A 17,908-nucleotide genomic window follows, 5' to 3' on the forward strand; every position below is an offset into this window, starting at 1 on the left:
TTGATGGCCGACCAGAGCGCGGTGCGCTCTCCACTGTTGTGCGGCCGTCTTTAAACTGGTTGTACCGCTCCTTAATCTGTGTGATGCCCATAGGATCATCACTGAAAGCCGTCTGAATAATCCGAATGGTTTCCACCTGGCTGTTGCCCAGTTTCTGGCAAAATTTGATGCAGTCACGCTGCTCCAGTTGTTCCGTCATTTTCCTTGCAAAGAAAATCCGACGAGAGCACAACACACGTCCTCACACAAAGGCTGCTTACAAGCAAATGACGCAATCGACAGGCGTGAAAAAATTCACGCATGCACACGAAGGTTCAAGGTTGGCTCATGCAAGCACACGTGATTCAATTCCATCAGGTTTCTGCAAAAAATAAAAAGGTCGGATACTTTTCTAACAGACCTCGTAGACCTATGAAGCTACACGCTTCACATCATCCCTTTGCGCACTAGAGAAGGGAACAACAATTCCTACTACAAACCTCCAGCTTTTTTGTTTGCAGAGGGTATAAAAGTACATATTTTTTGGGTGTCAAATAAAAATGCTAGTTTATTCATGTGACTGATGTATATAACACAGTCAGTGGTGGGCACAGATCAGATAATCCGATTGCATTATCAAAGCTAATGTTTTTGCAATCGAATTAGCTTTTCAGATAAGTTTTAAAACCATCATCGGACCAATTATCTGCCGATAAATTTAGTTCCAATAACTTTCAGTCCGATAAATTTTTTTGCTGGTAAAGTGAGCAAAATTTAACAGTCAAAACATTTGTAAACCCTAAAATTAAACATTTTAGTCCGTCTGTTGTGTGTTTGTAGCAGACTGGCTGCCTGTCACTTACTGATGACGTCATCATTAAGCGCAAAACGTGATTGGCCAGTCAACACAGGGAGCATTGTGGGTAGTGTAGTTCAGGTTCACTTTGAACGTGACAGTGACTCGTCCACTCGACACAAAAACAAAACAGACTAATTTTAACATTATTTTATTTTATTTCTTTGTGGCTATAATTTAATTGCCAAGACTTGGTGGGGGAGAGGAGCTCTCATGGTGCAACTGTGTGTACAGAGGGACTTTTCTTCATGTTTAGACACTGTTTTGGATTTTTTTTTTTTAAAGGATGCTTTATGTGAATTAATTATTCAGATGAATCCCACTGAAACTAACAGGTAAGAATTTATATTTACTATGTGTATTTTACTCTGCCAATCAGTACATTAATGGACGTATTTCGGTTGTTTAAGCCGCAGGGTTTAAAGCATGGGAAAAAAGCGGCAGCTTTTAGCTCGTAAATGACAGTGTGTATAATATCAAGATAAACTGTGACTTCTAATACTGTGTTTTACTGCTTTTGAAAAATGATGACAGTGTTTGGGGTTTTTTTATTTTGTCATTTTTCATGTGTTCTTTGTGTTTATGATTCTTGAATTTACCCAGCCCCTGCAGCGCAGGGTAACCTGATGTGGCCGCGTCTGAATCAATACTAATAGTTATTGGTTATCGGTTATCTGTATTAAAGATATATTTTTTTAGCAGTTTATCGGTTTATTGTCATAAAAGATAACTTTGCAATTATCTGATTAATGGTTATTGAAGCTAACTTTTTGGTTCGCTGTGCCCACCACTGAACACAGTAGTCATTTAGTTTATCCTGTAAATGTCAATTTTTGCCTGAGCAGACAGCTGCCTTTGTCAAGCAGTTGGGGGAAATGACACCACCATGAGTTTAACTGACCCAAAATATAAGTAGAGATGCAACACGTCTTATTCAGAGCTCATCTCAAAGTAGAACCTTAAAATAACATTGATACACTTTACACTTATTGAAAATGTTGACAAAACATAACATTTCATATTGACAGACAGAGAACCCCAATGCAGAGAACCACAATGATGTTGGGTAAAAGCAGATTTATTTTCAACAATTCCAACAAGCTGTGCCAAAGCAGTCGAAATGAACAGTTTACAAACTATAACGATACTTGGAGTGGTTAGCAATAGGATTGGTTGCTTAGTCAGACAGAGGTCAGGAACACTGGACATCAGTCCAACAGGCAACAGTGTTGTGAAAGGGAGCAGCAGAAGAGCTATCCACAATGACAAACAGAAGTTCAATGAACAGAGAGCTGCCATAGCATGGCATTAAAGCGAGGCAGTCTAGCGAGGAGGTAATCCACAGTGTGAGGTTATGAAGAGTAGCAAACAGTTAATCGCGTTAGTGCAGAGTCATGACCTTGGGTACCAGTAAAAGGAAGTAAAGCGATACAGTTAAAGCACAGGATATAATCAAACACAGAAGAGAATCACTAGAAATCACAAAGAGAAATAAGGTGTATCTCTAGAGAGCAATGCAAACACATGGAATCATAAATAAGAGGGAGATAATATCAGAAACAAAACGACCTAAGGGACCAGAATCAAATACCAGAAACTTGACCCATGACACACAATGGAACAGTTATTGACTCTTTAATGTCCAGATTTAGTTGAAGCAGATTATTATATCATTTACAATGTCTGTCTATAAGGAAGTGTTATTCTGCCCCATTGCATCCTGTGATGACAGCTTCTCACTACTTGCCGAAAGAACTTCAACCTTTCCCCAGTGGGAATAAATGAGACAAAAATGGCCCTTTGGGTGGTCAGACTGCTGAACCCTTCTAATAAACAGTGAGCCTGACAAGTAAGAGTAAAGAGAATAGGGTTTGCTGAGGAACGTGGAGATGCAGTTGTAAAATCAATAGAGTAAACGTCAAAGAAGAAGTGATTGTGGATAGACTTAGAGGAGACGGGATACGTGGCGCGCTGTATCGACAGCGAAAACGGCCCATTGACATTTGTATGTCTCCGCTTAGTTTGATTTTAGGCCCATTTCTCTAGTTGGTGTTTGATCCATGGTGCTCAGCTGGTCCGCCCAGTGCCAGAGTCCACCACCCTACCAGCCTGGCCCTCCTGCCCCATTACCAACTCATTTACTACTCCAATGGGAAGCTATACACACACCACTGCGCTTGGATGGGCACAATATGGCACCACTTACTGGCCCATTCATTCTCCAGAATGGAGGGAGAGAGAGAGAAGCAGCACGCTGAACTGAAATGAGTGGAGAAATAAAACGGAGAGAATGGGATGGAGAAGAATGGTGCGGGCACGAGGCTGTGACAGAAAGAAGGATGCAGCCTTTTTATGAAGAGAAATGCAAACTCTGTTCCTGTCTTCCAAAACTAAACTTCATTCTGCATCCATCACTTTTTTTTAAATTTGCATAGTTTTGTATGTATGGACACGGCATGAGGATAAGTCACACCACAAGTATCACATCCTGCAAAAAACAGTCCAAATAATATCTGAAAGGGCACTCAGGAAGCTCATGTATCTGCTAACTGTCACATTTGCAGAATTTAACATCTGCAGTAGCACTATGTCAAAACAATGGCTCCTTATGATATTCAATTTCATAATTTAACATATTTTTAATGAGGGCTTTTCTGCCTCATTTTGATTATATGAGTCAAATTGTAATCTTATCTGTTCTACACTCGGCCTGACAATTTCACCAAGCTTTGAAGTCAAGTCAGGTCTGAGCGTATGCGCTGGTGATGCACTTCTCCACATCCATGACACCATGGATCCACCTTGTGGCCTGGGTCTCAACCACACAGACAAACAACTGGTCCATCCTCACCTCTCGAAAATAAACATCTGTCTGCCACAGACAGATGAAGCGTGGGCGTCCCCTTAGCTTTCTCCAGTCACTGTGTCCTCAACACTCCTAATCCAGCACCTGTGCACTGGATCAAGTATAGAGAAACACATAACATGGCCAAAATGTCAAAGCTGAGGCTCATCGCAATGCAAGTGACACTTCTCACCTGAGTCTCCCAAACCAAGCTTCTAAAATGTATTCATCAATGAAGTCTACTGTAGCTTGAAATACATAAAAAAAAAATGTATATTTAAAATGCCTGAGCACTGGCAGTCTGGTGGCCAAATGGTTAGTGTGCTTGTTTCCAGAGCAGAAAGTTCTCAGTTCAAGGCCACCCCTGCCCATTTTCCATGTAATGTTGAGGGCATCTGGTGTAAAAGTTGTGCCAAATCAACATGCAGATCCATCTCAAAATTGCTGTGGCAGCCCTGAGTGAAAAAAGGGAGCAGAAGGGACTTACTATTTGAAATGCGTGAGCTCTGCCTCTTTGTTTGGATCTGCCCCCGAATTAAGTAGATTATTTTATACACTTTGTTGGTTAGTTAATACTAGCAAAGTACCCGTCCTTTGAACGGTGAAGAAAGAGTGTACTAATGGTGAGTCACTGACCCGGGAAAGTGTGCAGCAGTATACCGAGACAACGTATTAGCTTCCAAAAGAAAGCTTTCAAAGCATTTTGAAGTAGCAGCTATAACAGACACACTGAGCCCTTTTTAAAGAAGGTTAAACTTCATCTTGTGTTTCTGTTATTTAATTATATCTGATGCAAACATCTCGTATATAAATTGTCACAAAGCAATATTTCAGTACTTTGTACAATGCACAATGTAAAGTCAGTAAATGACAAAATTACAGTTTGCAAAGTTCATACCTTAAGGATGAATGGCGCCACCTAGTGCATACTGAAGTATGATGGGAATGACAGATTATAATAAATTATGAGAATGCACGAAATTCAAGGCAAGACTGGAAAGAAAGTGGGATAAAAACATGCTGACATTTGTTTGGAATAATTAAGAAGCAATGCTTTCACAAAACTGTACTGTTTTTATGCATTTTTTTTTGGGGGGGGGGGGGGGTCTCTGCTGGAGTACTATTTTCAACATCAGTACGGAGCCCGTAGCGCTCGAACCATAATAGCTGGCACAAATGTGAAGGTAGATTCAGAATCTGTGGATGTTTTCCCCCTGGAAAATGTCTTCAGATAATTTTCAGTGACCTACCTTGATGAAATACAAATGAAAAGAAAAGCAGTGCTCAGTGACAATGCATTGAATGTCATACATGGAAGCTGGACGGCGTCATACTGACTAAAAAGCCATCTGGCGGAAATTGGCGGTAATTGGCGATATATCACAGATCGGCAGTTCTAATTAACCGCAAAATGTGGGCAATTAAGGGGATTTGTGAAAGAGACATGATGTGTGTCCATAACTACAAAGGATATGGGAAGATTGAGAGCGTAGAGATGATGTGTGAGGTGAGCAGATCCAGAGAACACTGAGGACAAAAAATGGGACCTCCACGCTTAGTATGTAGATGTGTCACCAGGGACCTCATTTACTAAGGTTGCGTACATACATAAACATTGCATATGCCACCTTTCACGCTCACGTTCAGATTTATTAAAAGTGAACTGACGTTAGAATGCACGTTACCCCCATGCCAGATTAATTTCAGGCGTATGTATTTTTCTGGGGTGTGTTTGTCATTTGGTGACACATAGAGGCCATGCATTGAAATTGCAAGTAGTAAGAATTGCCCATTGCAGTACACGTGAAAGCCATTATTATTTAAAATCAATCAATCAGACAATTTCATATAATTTATATATTTGTACCTTGGGTTTATAGAAATGATCTATTTTCAGCCTGTATGCAATTAAGTGAGAATATAAAAGCTGTATTGCCATGAAAAGATTTCCAACATTGGTGGGAATGCGGAGTGCTGCACAATACTGCGCATAGGCACAGAACCAGAGCCAGAACTTGTCAATGTGTGGCCCAGTCAGAAAGCCATTCAAACCTGGCATCAAGTAATAGACACAAAAGACACAAGACTCATTTCTTAACCAATTATTTTAATGATTGGCTTATGTCAGTGAGTTGAATTGAAATTTTAAGGTGTTTTTTGATCTCTGTAATACCTCAAACAGTTTCCTCCTGAACCCAACACAACGTGTGCGAACCCGACTTGTTGGCTGGACCTCAGTAGTGGGGAATGGTGGGGGGTTGTGGGAATTACTACCAGAGGGGCCAGTTTGGACAGAAGGGTCCAACTCGGTGTGTGGCGTTGATTGGAGTGGTGTGGGGTGGGTGCTACTAGATGTTGCGCTGCCTCTTAAAATATATATATGTGTAATCCTTAAAATCACATTAATGAAAAACAAACCAAAATGTTGTTCTTTTTTAAACTGGCCTAATTGTCTTCAAACACAAAATTAAAAACTGTGCTTATGGGTGGCTGTCCATTATTAAGGCAAACTAGTGTGTTGCCCGTGGGGATCCACGGGCTCTAGATTGGGTAGTGTTTATAAAATAGGTAGCTGACATTTTTGAAGCGTGGTAATAAATTATAGAAAGTTTCTATAATGATTTTAACTTGAACGTGCAGGAGATTAAAATGAGAAAGTTTTGTGAATAATTGTATTTATTATTCGGCACATTTAGTTGATTGTTTTGCAACAGGCAAGGTTGAGATATTTCCTTTGTTCAGAGCTTGTCTGGTTACCAGAGTGATTAATGGTGATTTACTGCTGATTTACTGATTTCATGCTTTACTGCTTGACAGAACTTGGACTTTGCTGACTTGGTCTTCGGAGTGAGATTGCATCAGAATTTTGGCTCTCTGTTGGGACTGTTTACACAGAGACTGCTACCTGCTGCTTTGGACTTGAATTAACAGTCTTTTTCAAGACTTTTTTACTTTTTTACCTTTTTACTTTTTTTTTTTTACTTTTTTACTGTGCTCCAACGCCTAAGGAAGACCTCTAACGGTCGAAACATCGCGACGGAGCACTTTTTTCAGATAACTTTCATCAGCGTTGGCAAGCTAACTAGCTTGCTAACGCTTTCGTTTTTATTTTTTTTTTTATTTTTTTTTTTAGCACTGTTGTCGTGCGTTATCTGTGCTGCTCCACAGCGTGTTTAGTCCATTTTTATTTTATTTTAGCACCGTTGTCGTGCGTTCGCTGTTGTCGTGCGTTGCCTGTGCTGCTTCATGGCCTGTTTGGTGCCTTGATTGGGGCACTCCTTCTGCTGAATCACCTCTAAATTATTTACACATTATTCACTTTGTGTGTTTTTAGGAATCCGCTAGGTTGCGTAGCTACTAGCTCTTAGCCGATTTAGCATGGCGGCTTCTCCTGTCTCTCCCGTACTTTTCTGCTCTGGGTGGGAAATGTTTAGTTATTCCTCGGCCTCCTTTAGCAGTAACGGTACTTGTAATAAGTGCAGCTTATTCGTAGCTTTGGAGGCCAGGCTGGGCGAATTGGAGACTCGGCTCCGCACCGTGGAAAATTCTACAGCTAGCCAGGCCCCTGTAGTCGGTGCGGACCAAGGTAGCTTAGCCGCCGTTAGTTCCCCCCTGGCAGATCCCGGGCAGTCGGGAAAACAGGCTGACTGGGTGACTGTGAGGAGGAAGCGTAGCCCTAAACAGAAGCCCCGTGTACACCGTCAACCCGTTCACATCTCTAACCGTTTTTCCCCACTCGACGATACACTCGCCGAGGATCAAACTCTGGTTACTGGCGACTCTGTTTTGAGAAATGTGAAGTTAGCGACACCAGCAACCATTGTCAATTGTCTTCCGGGGGCCAGAGCAGGCGACATCGAAGGACATTTGAAATTGCTGGCTAAGGCTAAGCGTAAATTTGGTAAGATTGTAATTCACGTCGGCAGTAATGACACTCGGTTACGCCAATCGGAGGTCACTAAAATTAACATTAAATCGGTGTGTAACTTTGCAAAAACAATGTCGGACTCTGTTGTTTTCTCTGGGCCCCTCCCCAATCAGACCGGGAGTGACATGTTTAGCCGCATGTTCTCCTTGAATTGCTGTCTGTCTGAGTGGTGTCCAAAAAATGAGGTGGGCTTCATTGATAATTGGCAAAGCTTCTGGGGAAAACCTGGTCTTGTTAGGAGAGACGGCATCCATCCCACTTTAGATGGAGCAGCTCTCATTTCTAGAAATCTGGCCAATTTTCTTGGATCCTCCAAACTGTGACTGTCCAGCGTTGGGACCAGGAGGCAGAGCTGTGGTCTTATACACCTCTCTGCAGCTTCTCTCCCCCTGCCATCCCCTCATTACCCCATCCCCGTAGAGACGGTGCCTGCTCCCAGACCACCAATAACCAGCAAAAATCTATTTAAGCATAAAAATTCAAAAAGAAAAAATAATATAGCACCTTCAATTGCACCACAGACTAAAACAGTTAAATGTGGTCTATTAAACATTAGGTCTCTCTCTTCTAAGTCCCTGTTGGTAAATGATATAATAATTGATCAACGTATTGATTTATTCTGCCTAACAGAAACCTGGTTACAGCAGGATGAATATGTTAGTTTAAATGAGTCAACACCCCCGAGTCACACTAACTGTCAGAATGCTCGTAGCACGGGCCGTGGCGGAGGATTAGCAGCAATCTTCCATTCCAGCTTATTAATTAATCAAAAACCTAGACAGAGCTTTAATTCATTTGAAAGCTTGTCTCTTAGTCTTGTCCATCCAAATTGGAAGTCCCAAAAACCAGTTTTATTTGTTATTATCTATCGTCCACCTGGTCGTTACTGTGAGTTTCTCTGTGAATTTTCAGACCTTTTGTCTGACTTAGTGCTTAGCTCAGATAAGATAATTATAGTGGGCGATTTTAACATCCACACAGATGCTGAGAATGACAGCCTCAACACTGCATTTAATCTATTATTAGACTCTGTCGGCTTTGCTCAAAAAGTAAATGAGTCCACCCACCACTTTAATCATATCTTAGATCTTGTTCTGACTTATGGTATGGAAATAGAAGACTTAACAGTATTCCCTGAAAACTCCCTTCTGTCTGATCATTTTTTAATAACATTTACATTTACCCTGATGGACTACCCTGCAGTGGGGAATAAGTTTCATTACACTAGAAGTCTTTCAGAAAGCGCTGTAACTAGGTTTAAGGATATGATTCCTTCTTTATGTTCTCTAATGTCATATACCAACACAGAGCAGAGTAGCTACCTAAACTCTGTAAGGGAGTTAGAGTATCTCGTCAATAGTTTTACATCCTCTTTGAAGACAACTTTGGATGCTGTAGCTCCTCTGAAAAAGAGAGCTTTAAATCAGAAGTGTCTGACTCCATGGTATAACTCACAAACTCGTAGCTTAAAGCAGATAACCCGTAAGTTGGAGAGGAAATGGTGTCTCACTAATTTAGAAGATCTTCACTTAGCCTGGAAAAAGAGTTTGTTGCTCTATAAAAAAGCCCTCCGTAAAGCTAGGACATCTTTCTACTCATCACTAATTGAAGAAAATAAGAATAACCTCAGGTTTCTTTACAGCACTGTAGCCAGGCTGACAAAGAGTCAGAGCTCTATTGAGCTGAGTATTCCATTAACTTTAACTAGTAATGACTTCATGACTTTCTTTGCTAACAAAATTTTGACTATTAGAGAAAAAATTACTCATAACCATCCCAAAGATGTATCGTTATCTTTGGCTGCTTTCAGTGATGCCGGTATTTGGTTAGACTCTTTCTCTCCGATTGTTCTGTCTGAGTTATTTTCATTAGTTACTTCATCCAAACCATCAACATGTTTATTAGACCCCATTCCTGCCAGGCTGCTCAAGGAAGTCCTACCATTATTTAATGCTTCAATCTTAAATATGATCAATCAATCTTTGTTAGTTGGTTATGTACCACAGGCCTTTAAGGTGGCAGTAATTAAACCATTACTTAAAAAGCCATCACTTGACCCAGCTATCTTAGCTAATTATAGGCCAATCTCCAACCTTCCTTTTCTCTCAAAGATTCTTGAGAGGGTAGTTGTAAAACAGCTAACTGATCACCTGCAGAGGAATGGTCTATTTGAAGAGTTTCAGTCAGGTTTTAGAATTCATCATAGTACAGAAACAGCATTAGTGAAGGTTACAAATGATCTTCTTATGGCTTCGGACAGTGGACTTATCTCTGTGCTTGTTCTGTTGGACCTCAGTGCTGCTTTTGATACTGTTGACCATAAAATTTTATTACAGAGATTAGAGCATGTCATAGGTATTAAAGGCACTGCGCTGCGGTGGTTTGAATCATATTTGTCTAATAGATTACAGTTTGTTCATGTAAATGGGGAATCTTCTTCACAGACTAAAGTTAATTATGGAGTTCCACAAGGTTCTGTGCTAGGACCAATTTTATTCACTTTATACATGCTTCCCTTAGGCAGTATTATTAGACGGTATTGCTTAAATTTTCATTGTTACGCAGATGATACCCAGCTTTATCTATCCATGAAGCCAGAGGATACACACCAATTAGCTAAACTGCAGGATTGTCTTACAGACATAAAGACATGGATGACCTCTAATTTCCTGCTTTTAAACTCAGATAAAACTGAAGTTATTGTACTTGGCCCCACAAATCTTAGAAGCATGGTGTCTAACCAGATCGTTACTCTGGATGGCATTTCCCTGATCTCTAGTAATACTGTGAGAAATCTTGGAGTCATTTTTGATCAGGATATGTCATTCAAAGCGCATATTAAACAAATATGTAGGACTGCCTTTTTGCATTTACGCAATATCTCTAAAATCAGAAAGGTCTTGTCTCAGAGTGATGCTGAAAAACTAATTCATGCATTTATTTCCTCTAGGCTGGACTATTGTAATTCATTATTATCAGGTTGTCCTAAAAGTTCCCTAAAAAGCCTTCAGTTGGTTCAGAATGCTGCAGCTAGAGTACTGACGGGGACTAGCAGGAGAGAGCATATCTCACCTGTGTTGGCCTCTCTTCATTGGCTTCCTGTTAATTCTAGAATAGAATTTAAAATTCTTCTTCTTACTTATAAGGTTTTGAATAATCAGGTCCCATCTTATCTTAGGGACCTCGTAGTACCATATTACCCCATTAGAGCGCTTCGCTCTCAGACTGCGGGCTTACTTGTAGTTCCTAGGGTTTGTAAGAGTAGAATGGGAGGCAGAGCCTTCAGCTTTCAGGCTCCTCTCCTGTGGAACCAGCTCCCAATTCAGATCAGGGAGACAGATACCCTCTCTACTTTTAAGATTAGGCTTAAAACTTTCCTTTTCGCTAAGGCTTATAGTTAGGGCTGGATCAGGTGACCCTGGACCATCCCTTGGTTATGCTGCTTTAGACGTAGATTGTGGGGGGGTTCCCATGATGCACTGTTTCTTTCTCTTTTTGCTCCGTATGCATCACTCTGCATTTAATCATTAGTGATCGATCTCTGCCCCCCTTCACGGCATGTCTTTCTCCTGGTTTTTTCCCTCAGCCCCAACCAGTCTCAGCAGAAGACTGCCCCTCCCTGAGCCTGGTTCTGCTGGAGGTTTCTTCCCGTTAAAAGGGAGTTTTTCCTTCCCACTGTGGCCAAGTGCTTGCTCATAGGGGGTCGTTTTGACCGTTGGGGTTTTTCATAATTATTGTATGGCCTTGCCTTACAATATGGAGCGCCTTGGGGCAACTGTTTGTTGTGATTTGGCGCTATATAAGAAAAAAGTTGATTGATTGATTGATAATATCCCTAACTACCTGTGGTACCCGGCGCTGCCCGGGTTAACCTGTTTTAAACATAAGCCAAATGCCAATCATTTTAATCAAAACAATTGCCCAACATTTGTTTTTGTAGTGCTGATGTGTTATACGTAAATATAATAGTTAATGGGCTAAAGTTTGTCCAGCAGAACTATAAGAGGTGGACTCCCCAAACTAAGTGGAAATACTTGGTTAAAAGACAAACATATTTGAAGTCCTTCATGCAGACTTTGTTTTGCAATCAAATTTATAGAGAACAAAATTGCACACAAAAGGTAGATAACAGTAAATGTAAATATCAGTGAATCAAAATTGAGGTAGTGGTGTATTTCACTGTTTTTACATTGCAATTTTACAAACATAAAATGAATGTATTCAGACAGGAAGGCAAACTGGGTTGTACAGGACAGTCAGGTGTTTAACAGTTGAGAACATGCTGAAGGAAGGGATTAAATAAACAGAGATGGCCAACACATATACAGGGCTGGAAATTTGAATCTGTCTAGTCATACCCATAGCCTCAGCCTAAGCATGTTGTTGTTTTGCTGAGTGTGCTGTGGCTGTGCTGAGTGTGCTGGAGAAAGGGATTAAATAAACAGAGATGCCCAACACTTATACAGGGCTGTAAATTTGAATCTGCCTGGTCATATCCACAGCTGGTATTTTGGGGGTAATTTTCAGTTCAACTTAAAAAAAATGTACCAGTTTGTTCCCCATGTCATGATTCAGAATATATATAGTTTTTATGGCTACATATTATAGTTTAGTAGTTTATCCCAGACAGACAGACAGACAGACGTTACCCTTTATGTATATAGATTACTCCAAAATATGAGTCCGGTCAACTTTCTTTTCATGGCGTTCATCATCCTTGATGAACATAAACATACCAAACGACAAATGTCAACTCTCCCCAGTTTCGCCATGATCGAAGTTACACACACAAACACGTACACAGAGGCCACTTCGCTTTTAATATATAGATGTACTCAGGTAAGTTCTGCAAATAAATAATAGCATGTTTACCTTCATTGTAATCCTCGGTTGTGTCGGAATCCCCCACACCTGGCGTGACCACGCAGAAGACGACAGTGTTCCCCACAACAGCTGTCACTTGTTCAAACGAGGAGAGCTCCTCAACCCCGATTCTGCCGCCTTTTTTTTTTTTTGTTTTCTTTTCTTTTTAAATAATCAAGGGTGCAATTTTCTGACCTCACTGCATAAACAGCCTTGGTCACACGTTCCACTCCAATATTTTAGTTTTTGTACTGATCCCGGTGGAAATGTGTTTATTTATTTATTTATTTTGGAGAGCAAAACCTCAACTCCACAGTCAGTGACTTTTCTTTTCTTTTTTGCTTTTGCCATTTTTAAACGAGTCCAGTACGCAGACCAATTTATATTAATTTGCATATTCAAATTGGGGTTATTGAGGAAGGAGACAGGGTGGAGCTTTATGCTTGTGCATGTGCGATTGTTTCCATGCTGATTGGGATATACAAAGAGAAAGTGTGTGAAATCCTGCTTACGCACGTTTTGATAAATCTGAATTTTTGGGGGCGTACGCAACTTTCCAGCTTTGCGCGTATGTAAGTCTTTAGTAGGAATTCCACTCAAGTCTTAGTAGATCAGGCCCCTGTTGTATTATAAACAAAGTCAAATTGTACCCTAAACACCATTGACAACATCTACCCTAAAGTTTAGTAATGCTTCTCTCATATGACAACAGTTTTGTTTTTTGTTTTTTTACGTTATGCATGTGATCCGCGAGGTCATCACACTATTATTGCAGGTGGTAATCGCGTACTGTGCGGCACTTTGTAAGTACTTGTGATTACAAATGTGGTATCATACGATTGCTGCTGGTTTTGTCTGTTGTTTCTGTTTGTTCATTTCTGTCTTGTCACCTTTACTGTTGACATGCTCTGACAGTAGGCAGCAGCTTCCCACAGGCCTATGTGATTAACATGCTAATAGTTTGCGGTTTATCAACCTTTTCTTTAACATCTGCAAACCTCACTAGTAATCCTGCAGCTGCTGCAAATTCATTGTGATGTAAAAGATTACCTGTAAAAAGTACCTTTCCATTTTTACATTGTTTACCTTAAATAAGTGTAGCATTTTTGTGTGTTTGTTTGTTTGTTTGTTTGTTTGTTTTGCACATGTGAGTAGGCCATAATAAAAAAATCTGTTTCTGTGCCTTTTCCTTTCAATTGAAAGAAGCTGCTGCTTGCCCCCTTTGAAAATGGGCATGTTTAACCCAAATATAGATAGAATTGTGGTATTTAATAGGAAACCTGAACCATGGATATATATGTAAAACATAGACAGAATCACATTTTGCACAGTGTGACCTTTAACTGAAGGTATTCCAGCAGAAGATCAGCATTTAAAAAGTTTCACCCAAATTGATTGTATGTGTCATGCTTCACATTTGTGGTGTTTTATTCTCGTCTCTGGGCTTTTTCTTTCTCTAGTATTGTCTCCTCAGTATTACCTAGTGTCTTTGTTTTGTTTTGTGGTGTTTGTTCTCCATGTTATTCATTCTTCATGCTGTCTAGTAAATTTTCCTCCATTAGTTATTCCTTGTTTTTTATTCCAATCTCTCCTCCATGTTTATCCGGTGAGGCTTTACTTTCTGTTCAACGGTTTCTGGGTTCTTGTGTTTCCCTACTTCCATCGTAATTGTTTTAGTCTTTATAACTGTTCACAGTTCATTACTCCCTTGCCAGATTGTCTAGTGACCAATCTTCTTGTCTGCCTCTTCATGGACCGTTGTTTAGATGGTTTCTATTGTGTGCACTGATGAAATCTGTCACTATCGACTGTCAGAAACCAGCATCTTACTTACCTTTGTTGTGGTTCTCTCTATTGGCATCCTCTACCAAGCTGTGACAGTATTAACATGCCGTGTCTTGCTCTGCAAAAATGACGGCAGAATAACTGTAGAATCCCATGTTTCTGCTCCAGGTCAAAGCCATAAGTATCTCACCAAGTTTGGTAAAAAAAAAAAAAAGTTTATTAGTTTTTGAATAATTGTGCTAACATAACCTTTTTGATAGATATTTTAAAAGATTGTGTGTGCAAGGTGAGGAGCATGAAAAAAAGCTGATTTAAGAGTTGCATGATAAGAGTGCAATACTCCATACTCACTGGATCCGCACCTCCAGCATTAAAATTAGGGAATAATCCAGTTGTGTCTGATGATTTGCAGATATTAATGCTGGCTTTTACGATCGCAAATTGAGTTTTACTCCTTGAATAACCCCCTTGAGTATAACTCAAGGGGGTTATTCCCATTCTAATCCAATTCCATCTCTTGCACGGTTTATTTTTCTGTAAGTAATTCGGTTGATGAAGCTTACCGCAGCAACAGCATCTTCATGCCAAACTGGAAATTCTGTGAGCAGACCCACAGACTTCTCCATCTGGTCAACTGCATTGAGTAATTCCGTATCAGAATCCACATCAATACTTTAGTGTGATAGATTAAATTCATCCATTTTGGCATCGTCGTCACTGCACCGGTTTCTCTCGTCTCAGCTGATAGCGCCATTATTGACATCTATCTGCGTAGCAAAATGGTCAGGGCATGGAGTAATACATTAAATGTGAAAAGGTCAAATATTTTGACACCGTCTACTCGATATTTTATGGTTTGAAATCTTGCACGATTAACCAATCAGATTTGCAGAACAAATGTAATTGGATTAGAATGAGATGTTATTATTACGATGTCAGACCAAACCTGAAAATTCAGGTTTGTGTGTGTGTGTGTCTGAGCTGAACAGCAGTGTGCCTATTACAATCCAATAAGTATGTGTGTTGATCTGCAGAGAAGCGATGTAAGTCTGTGTAATGTCTACTGTCCTGTTTCCTGCCAGCATTTTCCTGACTGTCTGCCTTTGCTGTCTCTCCTCCAGAGGGTGTTCCAGCAGTGAGACGGAAAGTGAGGCAGGAGATTTGTTGGACCAACAGTTCGAAGAGCTCAACAACAAGCTTAACTCGGTCACTGATCCAACAGGCTTCCTGCGCATGGTCTCCAGAAACAACTTGTTCAACAGGTAGGAAAGAAGCTGGAAATTTGTGGATGAGCTATGGCTAAGAGAAGGTCTTCATCAACAAGCACAACTCACTCCTACTTTTCCACACAAGAAAGGATTATACATATCTGTTTGGGAAAGGAGATTGCCGGGTATTGCGGCTTGTGTGTGAAGGAGCCTTTCCTCCATTGTTTAAGCGCTGCACAGGGAGCATGTGAATCCTCATTAAATAGACTAAGTAAAGCCAAGCTGCTAAAGTTGCCTCCTCCAGTGGGGACCTTGGTGTGTGTGTGTGTGTGTGTGTGTGTGTGTGTGTGTGTGTGTGTGTGTGTGTGTGTGTGTGTGTGTGTGTGTGTGTGTGTGTGTGTGTGTGTTTCCGCACGCAGACATCCAGATTTAGATTTTCTTTTTTTTGTAATGTTTGTTGTGCAGACTGTGTACACATCAGTGAGTCTTCCAGCGTTTCCAGCCCATTTGGAGGATCATTTAATGATACGCTGCAAATCGTGAATTTACGCTCTTCGGAATGAATACATGTGTTCATTCAGTGGGGGTGCATCTGGTGTGTGTGTGTCTGGGTCATGTTTCCCCGGCCTCGTCCACGGTTGAGCTGCTCTTTGAAGAGAGGGTAATTCCAGCTTTAATTGAGTCTCGGTGCTCATTAGGCCGCTTTAATGGGCTGCCGGTAATAATCCACTCATTCTTTTGGATCTAAAACTCTTTGAATTATGAAATTCCGAATGCAGAGGAGCCAGCATCCTATCACCGGGCAAAAGAAGAACAGAACCTCATTTTCAGTTCAAATTGTACATCTTGGGATTTGATGTAAGGATAAAGAATGTGATTTCACAAACTTCCCCTCATCGTTTTCTCTTCGGAATTACAATTTACGGTGTAATGAACAGGAGTTACCAGCAGGTCAAGTGAAGTAAAAAGGTAAAAGGGCTTTAATTGAATGAGATCTAAATTGAAATAGATTTGAGGCCAATATACTGAAGAGTCGTTCTTGGTGTTATATCTTCATCTGGTATTATGATTGCTTTAATTTAACACTTGAGTTCTAATCTGCACCGGGGAGTGTGGTAGGATTAGCATGGGAAGGTGATAATGGAAGTCTCCTCATGTCTAATCCCCTCAGTGTCTAATTAAAAAACGTTTTTATACACAATGAGAGCTTAATGACTTTGTTTCAGCATTTCCGTGAAGCTGATGGTTGAAAAGCAGGACAGAGTGCATTCATCATAAGGGCTAAGTGGACAGCAGCTTGTAAAGTAATCATTTAGTCACCTATCTGAATTTGAAGTGGATGTAATTGTGCACACACACCACAGCCACCCCAAACTGGTTGAAAAGGAACCGGCGCTCCTTGACATCCTGGCTTCTTCATGTGAATGGGCTCTCCTCACTCATTCATCTTAAACCCAACATTTTCTCACACTGGAGTTGTGGAGCGGGGATTTGAAACCAACTCTATTTGGATTTGTAATACACAGTGGTGGGCACAGATAACCAAAAAATTAACTTTGATAACAGATAATCAGATAACTGAAAAGTTATCTTTGATAAAGATAAACCACCCAAAAATGTATCGGAAGTTACAGATAACCGATAACCGATAAATTCCAGTGTTGTCTCTGGTACATTTGCAACTACTAACAGGCTGAATTTGAGTTTTAACACCACGATCGCTTTTGGAAGCGACAAAAGACTCAAACAGTGAGTCAGCATTTCTATGTTTGAACATGCTGCCTCCTGCTAGAAGCTACACGGCTACACGGCTACACGGCTACACGGCTACACGGCTACACGGCTACACGGCTACACGGCTACACGGCTACACGGCTACACGGCTACACGGCTACAGCACTGAAGCACTGAAGCACCCTGAGAGCAGTCACAAAGCCAGCTCTCTACCAATCACAATGCTCCGGCGGAGGTCTTGAAAAATAAAGGCATCCTGACTTATGGTTTTGTGTGAATACTGATAGAATAACTCCATTAATGTCAATTCTGTCATTTGTACAAAGTTAAAATATAACATATATCTTTTAATTTTGAATAATGCACTAATTCTGAGGTTTTGTAACAAACACAGACAGATCGCAAAGGATTCTGGGTAAAATATGCCTCTGCTAAATACTGATTGGTTCAATCATTCATTATGTAAACCAACACGTTAATGTGACGTGTGTCATGTGTTGGTGTTTACAGATAATTGAGATAAATGTGCTTTTGTAAAATATTCCATTTTTTAATTTGTAAAAACAGGCATTTTTACGGAGCCCTGGAAGTGTCATTGCAAAATGTTTTACATGTGGAGAGAATGTGCGCCCGTTTTATGATGTTGTAAAACGTGCACTCAATATTGTTGATACATAAATGTTGGCTTTACACTGTACGAGAGAATTTTT

General features: G+C 40.5%; 1 protein-coding gene across 2 annotated transcripts in view; it reads left to right on the forward strand.

Moving 5' to 3' along the window:
- The window catches only part of LOC117510249 (tetratricopeptide repeat protein 28-like), a 450,652-nt gene that overhangs the window by 393,509 nt on the left and 39,235 nt on the right, over positions 1–17,908 (forward strand). For both annotated transcript variants that reach the window (XM_034169888.1, XM_034169889.1), the window contains exon 13: positions 15,378–15,518. In XM_034169888.1, the coding sequence (XP_034025779.1) occupies positions 15,378–15,518 (141 nt within the window). The remainder of the gene's footprint in view (positions 1–15,377; positions 15,519–17,908) is intronic.

The sequence above is a fragment of the Thalassophryne amazonica genome, chromosome 5 (assembly GCF_902500255.1).
Source record: "Thalassophryne amazonica chromosome 5, fThaAma1.1, whole genome shotgun sequence".
Taxonomy (NCBI): Eukaryota; Metazoa; Chordata; class Actinopteri; order Batrachoidiformes; family Batrachoididae; genus Thalassophryne; species Thalassophryne amazonica.